General features: G+C 45.5%; 1 protein-coding gene across 1 annotated transcript in view; it reads left to right on the top strand.

The window, feature by feature from the left end:
• The window catches only part of MCUR1 (mitochondrial calcium uniporter regulator 1), a 101,287-nt gene that overhangs the window by 60,572 nt on the left and 22,842 nt on the right, over nucleotides 1–17,873 (top strand). The window contains exons 7-8 of the mRNA XM_029590685.1: nucleotides 13,992–14,045; nucleotides 14,226–14,340. Coding sequence (XP_029446545.1) covers nucleotides 13,992–14,045; nucleotides 14,226–14,340 — 169 coding nt within the window. The remainder of the gene's footprint in view (nucleotides 1–13,991; nucleotides 14,046–14,225; nucleotides 14,341–17,873) is intronic.

Here is a 17,873-nt window from a genome sequence, read left to right as displayed (position 1 = left end):
TTACAAGCCTTTCTTCAGGCGCAGTCCTCCACTTCTCCCATTTGTCGGGTCGGACCCTCAGCTGGTGGCTCTTCCAGTCCTATGCTTAAGCACCAGGGCTCACTCCGGCTCCCTGCAGGTGTTCCCAACCGGAATCCATATGGCACTGATGATGATCCAGATTCCCTGAAAATGGGGAAATTCCTTCAGGGCTGGAACTGTATTGAACCATGTTGCAGTTCTTTCATAGAAATGAACTGCTGGCCCTGATTTCCCAGACCTTGAAACAGATGGGTGTTCCTGGTTCAGATGCTATGTCTGAGCCGAGAAAGAATCACATCTTGGTTTCCTTACGTAAAGCCTCTTGTTTTTTTCTGGTGATGGGTGCCATCCAGGAGTTGATTGATCTGGAATGGGATGCCCCAGAGGCAAATTTTAAAGGGGGTCGGACATTGGAAGGCCTGTATCCCCTGGATCCGGCTGTGATAAAGCGTTTGGATTTCCCAAAGTGGATGCTCTGGTATGTGCCATGTCTAAGCAGATCCTTGTAGAAGGAGGAGCGGCCTTGAAGGATGTACATGATAGAAGGATTGAGGCTATTCTTAAGCAAGCCTTTGAGGCAATGGCAGTGAATTTACAGATTGCCTCCTGTTGTGCCTTAGTGGCGAGATCTTGCCTGCTTCTCTCTCAGGAGATTGAGTCTGAAGGGAATTCTAGAGTGGTTATGGAGCCTGCTGCCGCCTTTTTAGCAGATACAGGCTGTGATTTGGTCCGGACCTTATCCAGAGGAGTAGCTTCGGTGATAGTGGCCAGGCATCAACTCTGGTTGCGAAATTAGTCAGCTGTCACAGCTTCCAAAGCCAGTCTTACCAAGATGCCCTTTAAAGGCTTGCTCTTGTTTGGGAGCAAGTTGGAGAAACTGGCCAGTAAGTGAGGCAAGTATCTGCCTTGGTTGCTAGCGGATAAGAAACAGTTACAGCACCCCTTTGGTATGAGGGGTCATGTCCGGGGTTCCAGGCATTTTTGTCCCTACAGAGTCTACTTTTCAGCGGTCTCGAACTTTCGGTAGGTCTGTCCTTTCATCCCTGTCAGCCCAAAAGAGGAGTGGGCTCGGGTGGTGGACCTTCTCGAGCTTCCTAATGAAGGTTTGCCGACCCACCTTCCGGAACAAGAAATAGGGGGACATCTCTCTCTTATCTGAGGTGGGTCGAGATCACGTTGGACCAGTGGGTCCTGGAGGTGATACGCAAAGGGTATGCACTGGAATTTTGCATTATTTCTCTGGATGTGTTCATGGTGTCCCCTTGCCACTCCCCACAGAAGAAACGAGCAGTGGAGTTCATGCTTCAAAGGCTTCTCAGACTGAGGGCTGTGGTTCCAGTACCCATGTCTCAGAATGAAACGATATTCCCTTTATTTTGTTATGCCCAAGAAGGAGGCTCCTTTCAACCCATCTTGGATCTCAAGAGGGTCAACATCACTTGGAACACCAACGCTTCCTATGCTTCGCGGTGATGGGGTGCCATTATCAGTTTCAGGCGCTGCTTTTTGGTCTCTGCACCGCTCCCAGAACATTTTCCATGATTATGGTGGAGGTAGCAGGGCCCTTGCAAAAAGAAGGAATCCTGGTGCACCCGTTTTTGGCCGACTGGCTGATTTGAGCCAAGTCTCAGGAAGAGAGCCGCCTGGTGACACACAAGGTGATCGCCTTATTGCAGGAGCTTGATTTGGTGGTGAACCTAACCAATAGCAATCTTTAACCATCCCAGTCATTGGAGTAACTGGGGGTCTGGTTCGACACGGGACAAGACAGAATTTTTCTACCGGAAGTTCGGATACAGATTGATTTATTTATTTTAAAACTCTTCTATACAACCAAGTTAATTCACCATCACAACGGTTTACAGAAAGGCACAATAAGGAAAAACTATGATTGGTGAAACTTAATGTGGATAAGTGCCAGGTGATGCATATAGGGAAAAATAACCCATGCTATAATTACACAATGTTGGGTTCCATATTAGGTGCTACAACCCAAGAAAGAGATCTAGGTGTCATAGTGGATAACACATTGAAATCGTCGGTTCAGGGTGCTGCTGCAGTCAAAAAAGCAAACAGAATGTTGGGAATTATTAGAAAGGGAATGGTAAATAAAATAGAAAATATCATAATGCCTCTGTATCACTCCATGGTGAGACCGCACCTTGAATACTGTGTACAATTCTGGTCGCCGCATCTCAAAAAAGATATAATTGCGATGGAGAAGGTACAGAGAAGGGTTACCAAAATAATAAGGGGAATGGAACAGCTCCCCTATGAGGAAAGACTAAAGAGGTTAGGACTTTTCAGCTTGGAGAAGAGACCGCTGAGGGGGGATATGATAGAGATGTTTAAAATCATGAGAGGTCTAGAACGGGTAGATGTGAATCGGTTATTTATTCTTTCGGATAGTAGAAAGACTAGGGGGCACTCCATGAACTTAGCATGGGGCACATTTAAAACGAATCGGAGAAAGTTCTTTTTTACTCAATGCACAATTAAACTCTGGAATTTGTTGCCAGAGGACGTGGTTAGTGCAGTTAGTATAGCTGTGTTTAAAAAAGGATTGGATAAGTTCTTGGAGGAGAAGTCCATTACCTGCTATTAAGTTCACTTAGGGAATAGCCACTGCCATTAGCAATGGTAACATGGAATAGACTTAGTTTTTGGGTACTTGCCAGGTTCTTATGGCCTGGATTGGCCACTGTTGGAAACAGGATGCTGGGCTTGATGGACCCTTGGTCTGACCCAGTATGGCATTTTCTTATGTTCTTATGTTCTGGGAGTTTTCGAATGTGGATCCTCTCAGATTATCCTGACTCAGAGATGACTTCCACCACCTAGTGCATCTTATCCGTGTCCAAGCGTTAAGAGGATGTTGTCCCCTGTCCCGTCCCCCCCAATTGCAGGAGCCTCTTGCCAAATGTCCTAAGATACCACAGGAGGTAGGCCCTCAGAACCATCAGCTCAGGGGGCCATATTCGGATATATTGCTCGCCGCAGTGCCCCAAACATCTTCAGGGCGCAGATCCAACCCTGGATTTGGGAAGGAACAGAGGAAGTCTGTGGCTCCATCAACTTCTGCGGAAAGCAGTCTGGCTGCACAGGCAATGTCCCAGATTTCCGCAGTTCTAACTGATGTCTTCTCATCCCTCGAGTAGTGCGGATAGGAGCATCTGCATGCAAGTCCCTCTTTAGAATAAGGCCCCCCTGGAACACGAATCCCCTCCACAGTGGCAGAGGGAGATCATTCAACGGGCAGGAAAATCACCCCAGCCGCAGTTATCCCCTCAGCCGAGTTCGCATTTGAAGGCCTCACCCCTCAGCTCTCCAGGTTCCTCCACTGGATAACTATCCAACCCACCGGAGGAACTGCCAGAGCCATCCTCCCTGCCGGAAGATCTCTCCTACTCTAAGTTCATAGAGAAGGTGGGGACGTGGCTCAATATGGAAACCAGGAAGATGCCAGACCCTAAGGCAGATGTCCAGGGAATACTAAAACTTTTTGAGGTGCCTGGACCGACAGTGCTGCCTTCTCATGGATGTGGTCCTGGAGAAAACCTGGGAGTTCCCTCTCTCAAGTCTGGCCACCATTCTACAGTACAGTACAGCTCCCTCATGCCTCCATCGTAGTGGAGTCGGCCATGAAGAAGGCGAAAAAGACCAGTCTCCACTCTAACGTTCCTTTGGGTAAGGACAATCATTACCTAGACTACATCGGGAAGCGGTCCTTTCAGTTCACCATACTGAACGCGAAGATACAGCAGCACCAGTTCTATATCACACAGTATCTTTACGAATGTCTGCAGTCCATCAAGCCTCTATTTGAGGAGTGTTCCTCCAGCTCCGAGCTCTCACCAGATACTGGATAAGGAAGAAGGGCTACGCCACCACCTCAGCACCATCTGAGTCATTTGAAATGTCACGCGCATCAGCATCCACCATAGTTGCTCATCAGCTGGCCTAACTAAGGGCCAGCGCCATACGAGAAGATGTGCATGAGAAGTTAGCGGACCTGCCATGCAAAGGGTACATCCTTTTTGGAGGTGTTAGTCTACTGTAAAGCCAGTTTCCAAAGGCGCCCATACTGGTCATAACCCTCCCCCCCCCCCCCCCATACAGTGCACCTACGATCCCACAACCTCGACTACAGGTGCAGCAGAGGGGCAGACCCAGGGGCCAGTGCCAGCAGCAACAGCATTCATCCCCCACCTAGAAACTCCCACAGTTGGGTTTTTTTTTAAGAATGATGGGGTCTCCCCTCCATTCCCGGTGGGGGGCAGAGTAGCACAGTTCTTCAGTTCATGGTCTGCGTTAACATCCAACCTCTGGGTACTGAACATCGTTCGCAGAGGCTACCAACTCAGCTTCAAGCAGACTCCATCACTTCCCTGTCTCGCCGCTTTTCAGCGGGCTCAATAGACACAACTCCTGAGAATAGAATTAACCTCACTGCTTGCCCAGCAGGCCATGCAAGTAGTACCATCACACCAATAGAACTAGGGGTTCTATTCTCCATACTTCCTCATTCCTCCTCCCAATCTTACAGTTAAGGACTCTCAAATTCCTTCTCAGAGAGAAATTCAAGATGACATCCCAAAAGTTTATTCTTCCCTTTCTACAGCCCAACAATTGGATTTGCTCGCTGGACCTCAGATGCCTACTCCCACATCCTGATGCACCACTTCTCCTGGCCGTACCTGTGCTTCCAGTCCAATGGGCAGCACTACCAATACAAAGTGTTCCCCTTTGGTCTCTCCTCTGCCCCAAGAGTCTTCAACAAGTGCCTAGTGGTGACTGTGGCCCACCTCCGACGAAAGGGGATTCAGCTATTCCCCTACCTGGACGATTGGCTGCTGGTGGCTTCAGACAAACCAATCCTCAGGTTGCACTTGCAGGACACAATCGATTGCTTGCAGGTGCTGAGATTCGTAATCAACTATGAGAAGTCTTTCCTGCAGCCAACTCAAGTCCTACAGTTCATAGGAGCAAGGATAGACACAGTAAAAGGGAAAGCTTTCCTGCCTGAAGACAGGGCTTGTACCCTCAACACCCCGGCCCAGCAATTGCAGGCCTGTGCACAACCCTTGGCTCACCAGATCCTGACCCTCCTGGGGCACATAGTGGGTGGGTGCCTCACACCCACCTACACATGCGTTGTCTGCAATGGGGTCTGAAAGCTCAGTGGAGAAAGTTCCTTCAACCATTGTCTGATACAGTACTCCTCACCCAGGCCATGAGAAAAGACATAGCCCAGTGGCTGTCTCCAGCAACACTTATAGAAGGTGCCATGTTCCGGATCCCAATGCACGAGCTAATTCTCACCACAGACCCCACCAACAGGGGGTGGGGAGCTCATCTCAACCACCTACAATCGCAGGGCTTGTGGTCAGCTGGGGAGCGCGCTCAGCAGATAAACCTACTGGAGCTGCAAGCGAATCGAAATGCCCTTCTCACCTTTGTCGGGGCAGAAACACCATGGTACAGACAACCAGGAGGCCATGTTCTACATAAACAAGTAAGGAGGGCCCAGTTCTTGGAAACTGCAGGGAGGCGATTCAAATTCTGGAATGGGCGAAGAAAGAGGCCACCTACCTTCCTGGACTGGCAAACTCCAAAGCAGGCAGTCTCAGCAAAATATTCCATACACATGAATGGTCGCTGAACAAGAAAGTAGCAGATGCTATCTTCATCCATTGGGGTACCCCAAGCATGGACTTTTTGCAACAGTGATCATCAGAAAAGTCAGCAGATTCTGTTCCATATTTCTGAGTCAGAGAAATTTGCACAAGATGCCTTTCTGATCTAATAGACAGGGAACTTTCTCTGCTTTTCTTCCAGTTCCACTCCTGTGTCATACCATACAAAAATGCATTGCGGACTTCGCCGAGCTAATCCTCATAGCCCCGGTATGCCTATTTGGTTCGACTGTCAATGGCTCCTCCTATACCACTGGGAAGGAAGCAGATCTATTGTCTAAAGATGGGGGGATGCTGCTGTACCCTATGCACTCCTCGCTTCATCTCACAGCCTGGAGGTTGGAAGGACAATGCTGAATCATCTTGGTGTGTCGTCAAACAACTAAAATGTCTTGATATCCTCTAGCAAGTGTTCCACCCAGAAAAACTATCAGTTCAAGTGGCACCATTATTTGGCCTGTTGCCGGATCCAACAGGTAGGTTGGGAAAGATGTAATAGACGCCAGATGTCCAGATGTGTTGACAATTTTATTGAAGAATGATTATATAAAAGTAGCCTGACTCCGGCCGAGTTTCACCACAGTGTGGCTGACTCGGGGGCTATAAAACATCAACATTAAAAAGTATACAACAATAAATACCGTATTTTTCGCTCCATAAGACGCACCTGACCATAAGACGCACCTAGGATTCAGAGGGGGGAAATCTAAAAAAAAAAAAAAAAAAATTGTGCTAAACCGGCTCTGTTCCCGGGTGTCTGTGCGTCTTATGGAGCAAATTAGGGGAGTTCATAACATTTTTTTTCTACCCATTTTGTTTTCGGGTCTGGGGAGGGCCATTTCGGTTCATTCCCCAGATCAGAAAACTTTTGTCTTTCTAATTCTGTGGGACCCCCCCCCCCCCCCCAAAAAAAAAAAACCCATCCCAACCCTTAAAATTAACAACCCCCACCCTCTTGACCCCCCCAAGACCTTCCAAATTAATTTACTACAACCCCTCACCCTCCTGACCCCCCCCCCCCCAAGACCTGCCAAATGTCCCTGGTGGTCCAGCGGGGGTCCGGGAGCGATCTCCTGGACTTGGGCCTTCGGCTGCCAGCAATCAAAATAGTGCCGACGGCCCTTTGCAGTTACTATGTCACTGGGGTCGACCAATGGCAGCGGTAGCCCCTGTGACATAGTAAGGGCAAAGGGCCGTCAGCTGCCAGTAATCAAAATGGCGCTGACGGCCCTTTGCCCTTACTATGTCACAGGGCCTACCGCTGGCATTGGTCAACCCCAGTGACATAGTAAGGGCAAAGGGCCGTCGACGCCATTTTGATTGCTGGCAGCCGACGGCCCAAGTCCAGGAGATCGCTCCTGGACCTCTGCTGGACCACCAGGGACTTATGGCAGGTCTTGGGGGGGGGGGGGGTCAGGAGGGTGGGGGGTTGTAGTAAATTAATTTGGAAGGTCAGGAGGGGGCGGGGGTTTTGTTAGATTTTTTTTTATATTCGTTCCATAAGACGCACAGACATTTTCCCCCCACTTTTTGGGGAAAAAAGTGCGTCTTATGGAGCGAAAAATACGGTATTTACGAGCACAAATTAAAAAATGACAACATAAAAATGTCATAGTAACTACTAAATGTGACTGACATACATATATATTGGCAACATTCAGATTAGACGGGGCAAAGAACAATAATGAAACAGCATACAAAAATATAGTGTTTAGAAATTTTTTTTTAATAAAATCATTCCCTTCAAAAACATCTCAAAAAAATTTTAATATAACAATGAATGGCACTGAAAATCAATAATTTTGATTTGTTGGGATATGTATTTAAGTAAATATATGCAAAGAAACCATTGTGTGATGTTACCTGTATACGTGACAGTGTTCAAACATGGTCAACTGCTGGTTTCAAAGTTTGACATCTGTAAGAATGATGAATCCTAAGTATCCTTGAAATAAGACAACCTACATAATAATTGAAAATTATTAACTCGAGACATATATAAAAAAACTCAGTGTGAAATGGAGAAGTAATGCGCATTACCTGCAGGAGTAACTTTAGGTGTGTGTAATTACTCGTATGGTTACTAATTCCACTTGTGATGAATTAAAATCTGACATCAAAGTAAGAAATAAAAACAGCAGACATGAACATAAAAGAACCAGTAATTTTTAACGGTATAAATTTGTTCTTTATATATAAAAAAAATTGAAAATAAAAAATACCTTTATACGATGCTTGACTGTATGTGAATTTTGTTTAAAAGTATCCTGTTCCACTGAATTGAGACTTGCTTATGCTACAGAAGAAGAAAGAAGTAAATAATATTGAAAAAATTGTAAAGATGTAACACACTTATAGTGTAGGGGAAGAAACTTGTATAGGCGCTACATAAGTAAGGCTAAAAAGCAGCAGCATGCCTGTTCCCTCCTTACATGTCAGTTAAGCCAGAGAATAAATGAGTATTTCTTGCATTCTCTTGTTCCTAAAGTCAGTCTTCTCCCGTTCCCTTCATTTTTCAGCCTGCGGTTATGAATTTTTTTGATGAAAATATGTAAATCAATATATCATCGATGAAAGCAGTCTTTACCAGAACATTATTTAAGGTACTGCACAGCAGCATTCGGTCCTAAGTAAAACATAAGTTTGCATACATTCTTGCATTGCTCATAAGTTAACTTGTACTTGCATTTAATCATAATTTGATTTAAGTAGCATGGGATGATCTTAGTGTTTGGGTAATTGCCAGGTTCTTGTGGCCTGGTTTGACCTCTGTTGGAAACAGGATGCTGGGCCTGATGGACCCTCGGTCTGACCCAGCATGGCAATTTCTTATGTAATTTCAAACTAATATAGACAAGGATAAAAATTCCTTTTTGAATTTAGTATCTAATTATGGGTCATTTTGCCAGTAGCTGCTGAGCAATATTTCCCCTATGCAAGTTTGTTCCCCTACACTATGAGCTTGTTACATCTTTACAATTTTTTCAATATTATTTACCATATTTTTTGCTCCATAAGACGCACTTTTTTCCCCCCAAAAGTGGGGGGAAAATGTATGTGCGACTTATGAAGCGAATATAAAACAAAAACTAAAAATCTAACAAACCCCCCCAAGACCTGCCAAACGTCCCTGGTGGTCCAGCGGGGATCTGGGAGCGATCTCCTGGCCTTGGGCCGTCGGCTGCCAGTAATCAAAATGGCACCGACGGCCCTTTGCCCTCACTATGTCACTGGGATCGACCAATGGCAGCGGTAGTCCCTGTGACATAGTAAGGGCAAAGGGCCGTCGGCTGCCAGTAATCAAAATGGCGCCGACGGCCCTTTGCCCTCACTATGTCACTGGGACCGACCGCTGCTATTGGTCGGTCTCAGTGACATGGAGAGGGCAAAGGGCCGTCGGCGCCATTTTGTTTACTAGCAGCCGACGGCCAAAGCCGAGGAGATCGCTTCCGGACCGCTCCTGGACCCACGCTAGACCACCAGGGACGTTTGGCAGGTCTTGGGGGTGGGTCAGGAGGGTGGGGGTTGTTAATTAATTTAAAGGGTTGGAATGGGGTTTTTTTTGGGGGGGGAGGGGTTACCAGAGAAAGAAAAGTTTTCTGATCTGGGGAGTGGATCGAAATGGCCCTCCCCAGACCCGAAAACAAAATGGGGAGAAAAAAAAAAAGCTATGCACTCCCCTAATTTGCTCCATAAGGCGCCCAGACGCAGAGCCGGTTTAGCACAAATTTTTTTATTTTTTTATTTTCCCCCTCTGAATCCTAGGTGCGTCTTATGGTCAGGTGCGTCTTATGGAGCAAAAAATACGGTACTTCTTTCTTATTCTGTAGCATGAGCAAGTCTCAATTCAGTGGAATAGGATACTTTTAAACAAAATTCACATACAGTCAAGCATCATATAAAGGTATTTTTTATTTTCAATTTTTTATATATAAAGAACAAATTTATAGATTTTTAGCTTTCAGGAAAAACGTAATTGATAGTGGGGGACAATTTTTTCTAAAATTTCCCTGCAGATGTGCTGTGAAATTTAAAGGGCAGAATTATCAGTTCACTAATCCTGATCATCTTAGAATTTTGTTGGGGATTGAAGAGCAGGCAGTAGGAAAGTAGAAGGTGGGGAGAACATTATGTTTCCTATTTAAATGATGTCATATTGCAAATTTGTTTAGCGCTCACTAAGTAACAGTGCTTTTCTTATTTTCCTCTTGATATACAGAATATTATAAGTGGTAGTATTTGGATATTTACTTTCTTATTTCATTATAATAATCTGTAATAATTTTCAATGCAAGTAATTCTTGTATGTAATATATTATTGAAAATTGATAAAGAATTAAAAAAAAAAAGAACAAATTTATACCGTTAAAAATTACTGGTTCTGTTTATGTTCACGTCTGCTGTTTTTATTTCTTACTTCGATGTCAGATTTTAATTCATCACAAGTGGAATTAGTAACCATACGAGTAATTACACACACCTAAAGATACTCCTGCAGGTAATGCGCATTACTTCTCCATTTCACACTGAGTTTTTTTTATATATGTCTCGAGTTAATAATTTTCAATTATTATGAAGGTTGTCTTATTTCAAGGATACTTAGGATTCATCATTCTTACAGATGTCAAACTTTGAAACCAGCAGTTGACCATGTTTGAACACTGAACATGTATACAGGTAACATCACACAATGGTTTCTTTGCATATATTTTCTTAAATACATATCCCAACAAATCAAAATTATTGATTTTCAGTGCCATTCATTGTTATATTAAAATGTTTTTGAAGGGAATGATTTTATAAAAAAAAAAAATTTCTAAACACTATATTATTTTTGTATGCTGTTTTATTATTGTTCTTTGCCCCGTCTAATCTGAATGTTGCAATATATATGTATGTCAGTCACATTTAGTAGTTACTATTTATTTCATTTTTATGCACAAATTTTTTAATTTGTGCTTGTAAATACTTGACTTATTATTTTTTGTTGTATACTTTTTAATGTTCATGTTTTATAGCCCTTGAGGCAGCCACCTTGTGGCAAAACTCGGCCAGAGTCAGACTACTTTTATATAATCATTCTTCAATAAAATTGTAAACACATCTGGCATCTCTTACATCTTTCCCAACTTGACAGCTTTTATAGATTGCCTTCCTTTCTGTTTTTTTGGATCCAACAGGTAGACCTGTTTTCCTGTGTGCCAGAAACCCTACTGGATTACCTACATACACTGTACCAGTCGGGATTGGTGACAGCTTCTGTACAGATTACCATCAGCGCCATAGCAGCCTGTCATCACCCGCACAATGGCCTCCCAATTTTGAACCACCCATTGGTCTCTCGCTTCATGAAGGGACTTTTGTGTCTCAGGCTTCCAGTAACCAAGCCTTTGGTTGGTTCCCTGGGATCTGAACCTGGTTCTGGAACACCTCATGCTTCCGTCGTTCAAACCAATGAACAGTTGCCACATGAAGTATTTGACCTGGAAGGTGGTATTCCTGGTCGTTGTAACTTCCACCAGGGGAGTCAGTGAGTTGCAAGCTTTGGTTCACTGCCCTCCTTATCTACAGTTCTACCATGACAAGGTGACCCTTTGGACTCGCCCTTCCTTCCTGCCCAAGGTAGTTTCAGCATTCCACTTGAACCAAACTATTATGTTGCCAACGTTTTTCCTGAAACTGCACAGCAACGATAGAGAACGATTTCTGCATACGCTAGACTGCAAAAGAGCGCTGGCTTACTACAAACAGGACGCATGCTGAAAGCAGGACTTCACACAGCTCTTTGTTTCTTTCAATCCTAATGCTCCTGGTCTTCCAGTAGCAAAGAGAACCCTTTCGAATTGGATATCACAATGTATTCTGTTCCGCTATTCTAAGCGCTCTTCACAACTCCCTAACATGGACAAGGCACATCAGGTCCGAGCGGTGGCTACCTCAACTGCGCACCTTCGCATGATACCGTTGGACATATGCAAAGCAGCCACTTGATCTTCACTGCATACCTTCATGTCTGTGTAGACCAGCAAGCATCCTCAGACGCAGCATTGGGTTTGGCAGTTCTGGACCATTCAACACGGCTGTCCACAGTAAGACGGCTCGCAGCAGTCGAAGAAGGAGATGCGGTGAATCTTGTCAGCGTGCGAGTCTCAACCCTGTGGCTGGGGACTCCCAGGCAGCATGGCTAATTCAGCCCTGCTATCGACAGGAGAAAAGCAAGTTTGCTTACCGTTAATGGTGTTTTCCGTAGATAGGATGAATTAGCCATGCTGACTCACCCATCTCCCTGGACAGCCTCTGAAACATCCACTCGCATGGTTTTGCTGTGATACAGACTGAGGAAAAAATGGCGCTCTATCGCACGGGAAGATGCACGCAGCTGCACAGAGCAAAGCTCTGTGATCGCTAAGAGAAGCTTTGCCTCAGGGCCGCTGAAGGACACCCCAGACATCATGGCTAATTCATCCTGCTATCTACGGAAAACACCATTTATGGTAAGCAAACTTGCTTTTCCTTGCTCATTTCTGTCCACAATAAAATCTGTTTAATTTCCTGTGTGACCTGCTTCCTTATTTGTGTGCCTCAGCTACTGAGTGTCAAGATTTGTTTTGAATGGCATGCAGTATGGAGGCTCAGTATTTGCTGGTGCTGTTTGTTGGCCTATCCATCCTTTTTTTTTCCTAAAGGTGAAATCTCAAGTTCTTGCTTTGGGACTCTGCTTGCCCTCATCTACCAACCGTTTGAAATAGAATTGATTATTCTTATGAAGCCTTTAACTCTCATATTTAGAATGAAGGTTTTTGTATTTGACCTGCTTCTTGCCAGAGATGGTATTTAGCAGCATTATATAGTTCTTGCTTGAAAACTAAAGCAATGATATTACCACAAACTGAAGTTTAGATGTTGGTGTCTTATTTAAAGTAACATTTTACTGGGGAAGAATAGCATATACCGTATTTTTCGCTCCATTAGACGCACCTGACTATAAGACGCACCTAGGATTCAGAGGGGGAAAATAAAAAAAAAAAAAAAAAAATTGTGCTAAACCGGCTCTGCGTCTGGGCGTCTTATGGAGCAAATTAGGGGAGTGCATAGCTTTTTTTTTTTTCTCCCCATTTTGTTTTCGGGTCTGGGGAGGGCCATTTCGGTCCACTCCCCAGATCAGAAAACTTTTCTTTCTCTGGGAACCCCTCCCCCCCCAAAAAAAAACCCCATCCCAACCCTTTAAATTAACAACCCCCACCCTCCTGACCCCCCCCCAAGACCTGCCGACTTAATTTACTACAACCCCTGACCCCCCCCAAGACCTGCCGACTTAATTTACTGCAACCCCCCCACCCTCCTGACCCCCCCAAGATCTGCCAAACGTCCCTGGTGGTCCAGCGGGGGTCCGGGAACGATCTCCTGGGCTTCGGCCGTCGGCTGCCAGTAAACAAAATGGCGCCGACGGCCCTTTGCCCTCACTATATCACTGAGACCGACCAATAGCAGTGGTCGGTCCCAGTGATATAGTGAGGGCAAAGGGCCATCGGCGCCATTTTGTTTATTGGCAGCCGACGGCCCACGCCCAGGAGATCGTTCCCGGACCCCCGCTGGACCACCAGGGACGTTTGGCAGGTCTTGGGGGGGTCAGGAGGGTGGGGGGTTGCAGTAAATTAAGTCGGCAGGTCTTGGGGGGGTTGTACTAAATTGTCGGCAGGTCTTGGGGGGGGGGGTCAGGGGTTGTAGTAAATTAAGTCGGCAGGTCTTGGGGGGGTTGTAGTAAATTGTCGGCAGGTCTTGGGGGGGGGGGGGTCAGGAGGGTGGGGGGTTGTAGTAAATTAAGTCAGCAGGTCTTGGGGGGGGGGGTTTATTAGATTTTTTTTTTTTTTAATATTCGCTCCATAAGACGCACATTTTCCCCCCACTTTTGGGGGGAAAAAAGTGCGTCTTATGGAGCGAAAAATACGATAAGTTGTGTAGGAAAGAAGTGACCTTTTGGTCAGGGGTCATGACTGAGAATCCAGAATGCATTGTAGTCTTGGCTTTGCCTTTAGCCATACTTGCCAGAGTATCTATTTACCCAGTACTGCATGTTTACTTTCCTCTTGTGTATGATCACACCCTTGAGTGGTGCATGTGTAATTTGATATGACTAAAGTGATTCCTTTTTGCTTAAAAGTTGCAGAAATGCTAGTTAAACTAATTCTCTGAGATCAGAAGTAGTAAAGCTGTAGTACTGCTAGCAGAGAATGCCCTGACAGCTTTTTGATGTGTTTTCTTTGCTTTTTGCAGTATGCAGATAATGAAAGAAATCTGCTGCAGATAAGGACGGAAATAGTGGAAATGGTAAATATAATTTTATCATAAGGAAGTACGCCTTTCTTGTGTTTTAATTAAATCTATGGAATTCAAATTTAGTTTAATCCATAGTGTTCATGTGAGATGGTAAAACAGACCAAAAGGGAGAAAACTGTTATGCTTGTAAAAGAAAACAGACTTGTTTTAATGTTGTAACACTGATTTCAGCATGCACAGCAAGATCGAGGTGTGACCCAAACCAACAGGAAAATAGACACTGAAGTGGCAGGACTGAAAACCATGCTGGAATCACATAAACTGGACACAATCAAGTACTTAGCAGGTAAGAGCTACTGTCTATTTGCAGGAACATTTTATTAATAAAATAGGAAAATCCTCCTAGTGAAATGAAATTAACTTAATCTGCAAGATCTAACATTTTCACAACTAGTATAAATATTATCCAATTTACCATCTTATTCCTTTTATGCCTTCTATTAATATTCCATGGCTTGTGTGTTCAAATACAGTTTAATTCGTTTTATAAATTGGACCATAGCTAGCAATGGAAGGCATTATCACTGTGTGTGCCCTGTAAAAGTGAAGAGCCATTAGTTCACTAAACATAAACAGGAAAAATGCAGGCAAACCAAAGCCTGATTCTGGTAAACTGCGTTTCTGTTCTAATTAGAATAGCTTGGCTCTGCCTATATTTTTGCTCAAATCTTTTGAGTAAAGAAAAAATGTAAATGAACCTTTATTTGATTCTTAAAATGTCTTAAAATCCAGGGAAGTTGTTACTATGGGACTAGCGCATTATGTTAAACCACTTTATTTCCAGCTCCAGTTTTGTGTTCAAGCTAATTTAGTAAAGTGAGGGAGAAGGATTTTGGCCATTTAAAAATAAGCTAAATGGTTTTCACTGGAAAAATCAGACATGGTTTTGTTTATATTTTTATCCTTCGATGTTTTTGTTAAGGAAGAATATGAGCCAATGTAAAATTGCAGAAATTTGCATAGAAATTGAGAATACTTATTGTAGGCATTGCATGATAATTGCAAGACTTATTCTATATATGTTGTTTTCTATACCGCCTTCCTTAAACAATTGGTAAATAAAATGGAGAATATTACAATACCTCTGTATCACTCCATTTGAGTATTGTGTGCAGTTCTGGTCGCTGTATCTCCCAAAAATATATATTTTTTTTTTTCCTAGCATGTAGCCAGATGGACTCAGGACCAATGGGTTATGTGCCTCCCTCTAACAGATAGTCAGGTTTCAAAGCTGTCATCACCCTAGATATACCCTGCTGTGATCTCAGCCATTCAGTATCTCTCCATCTCCTAGCAGATGTGGACGCTATCCCCACACCAGCAGTGGTGTTTAGCAGGATTGCAGCACTAATCCAAAGGAGAAATTTATCTTCAAATTGAAAGGAAGATCGAGCCCCGCTCTCCTGCGGTGATACCTAAGGGTCTCTACCCCAGTTGAGAATTCCTGAAGCGATTTCGAAGATCCCTCAGAGGTGTGCCTTGGTCTGGTAGCTGGATCCCGGCGTGGACTTTGCTGCTGAAGCAGCTGAATGGCAGCGGGTGCAGAAGCCAAGCACAGCAGTGAAGGCCTAAGCCCTCTCCCCCCACAGCTGGAGACCGTCTCTGTACTCAGCCAATAAGCCTGAGACCAGGTAAGTAGAGAAGAACTCCTCCGATCCAGAGATGTGGAAGGGCTTCGGTAAGTCTTTTCTCCAGTCTCCTTGCTTGGCACGCCATACCGACATCATTCCCGATCTTGTACAGGCGAGGGAAGGTTATCTGAGTGGGTAGAGCGGCCCCCCGATGGGCTAGGCCCCACTTCAGGCTCGGTGGACTCTCCACGTGGCAATCCATGGTGGCACCATCTTGCTTGCGGTCCCCCCCGCCCCCTTCGTCGTTGGTACATGCAGTGCGGGCCGGCCCTCTGTGCACATAACTGTGCGCACTCCTTAGTGCACAACTGGCTACTTAGATCTATGATCAGAGGTGAGTCTGTGCACGCTCGAGGCATTAGCCGGCTAAATGCACAATCTACAGAGGTTATGGCCCTGGCAGCAAAGAAACTCAGACAACACTCTCTTTGCGCTGCCTGCCATATTAGCGCTGCACAGTCTGACCTGGAATGGGATGCCCCAGAGGTAAATTTTAAAGGAGGTAGGGCCTTCAAGGCCTTGTACCCTCTGGATCCAGTGGTCAAGGAATGCCTGCATTTCTCGAAAGTGGATGCCCTGGTCTGCACCATCTCAACGTGAACAGGGAGGAGTGGCCTTGAAGGATGCTCACAATAAGGCGGTTGGAATCCATCCTTAATCAAGCCTTTTACGCGACAGCAGTGACAGCAGATCATTGTGCCGTGGTGGCTCGCTCGTGTCTGCTTCTCTTGAGAGAGGCAGATAGCTCAGGGGCGCACGCCGGAGAGGCGATCAAACCCGCAGCAACCTTCCTAGCAGATGCAAGCTTGGACCTGGTGAGTACCTCGGCCAGAGGAGTAGCCTCAGTGGTGACAGCCAGAAGACAGCTATGGTTAGCAGAAGCAACTAAGATGCTCTTTAAGGGGATCCCTCCTATTTGGAAGAGAATTGGAGAAGCTAGCCAGTAAATAGGGTGAATCTCCAGTGCCCCGGCTAACGGACGATAAGAAAAAAGGTCACAGTGCCCCTCACCCATGAGGGGTTGGGCCAGGGGCTCCCAGCACTTCTGGCCCTACAGAAATTTGTCATTTCAGTCATCTCGGCCCTTGGGAAGGTATCTGTCATTTCGGAACAGATGGCCAAAAAGAGGAACAGGTTTGGACTCAGGTTTGACCCGAACTCCCCATTGAGGTTTGGCCGACCCGAACTCCCCATTGAGGTTTGGCCGACTCTTGAGATGAGAAGATAGGGGGCCGGCTATTCCTCTTCTATCAGCGGTGGGTCGAGATCACGTCTGACAACTGGGTTCTGGACATCATACGAGAAGGTTACGCTCTGGAATTTCGCAGCATCCCTCTGGACAGGTTCATGCTGTCACCTAGCCACTCCCAGCACAAGAAACTGGCAATGGAATCCACACTGATAACGCTCCTCGATCTGAGGGCTATAACTCCGGTACTACACCCCAAGTAAATAGGAGGCGTTATTCCATCTATTTCATCGTGCCCAAGAAAGAGGGTTCATTCCAACCCATCCTGGATCTTAAGATCATCAACAATCATCTGTGTATAATTCACTTCTGCATGGAAACTCTTTGCTCCATCATAATAGCAGTGCAACCAGGAGAGTTCTTAACCTCCCTGGACCTCTTGGAGGTCTACCTTCATATTCTAGTCCATCAAGACCACAGTTTTCTGTGCTTTGTGGTACCGGGCCGCCATTACCAGTTCTGGGTGTTGCCCTTCGGCCTGGCAACCACCCCCAGAACATTCTCCAAAATTATGGTGGTCGTGGCGGCGATACTGAGGAAAAAAGGATCCTGGTGCACCCTTACTTGGACGACTGGCTGATCTGTGGGAAGAGAGCCTCCACGTGACCAGCAGGGTAAGCTTTCTCCTACAGGAAATTGGTTGGGTCGTGAACATGGACAAGAGCAGCCTCAAGCCCTCCCAGTCCTTAGAGTACCTGGGGACCAATTGGACACCAAGCAGGACATGTGCTTCTCCCTCCCTCCCTCCCTTGAGAAGGAAACTGATGGACCAAGTACGTCAGTTGACGAGTACAATGTGCCCCCAGGGTGTGGGACTATCTCCAAGTCCTCGGCCTCATGGCATCAATCTCGGAAGAAGTACCGTGGGCGAGAGCACACATGCAGCCTCTCCAACACTCCCGACAGTCACACTGGAACCCACTGTCTCAGGACTACTTG

Source organism: Rhinatrema bivittatum, chromosome 2 (genome assembly GCF_901001135.1).
Source record: "Rhinatrema bivittatum chromosome 2, aRhiBiv1.1, whole genome shotgun sequence".
NCBI classification, from domain to species: domain Eukaryota; kingdom Metazoa; phylum Chordata; class Amphibia; order Gymnophiona; family Rhinatrematidae; genus Rhinatrema; species Rhinatrema bivittatum.
Note: the sequence above shows the minus strand (reverse complement) of the source record. Positions and strands in the feature narration are given on the sequence as shown.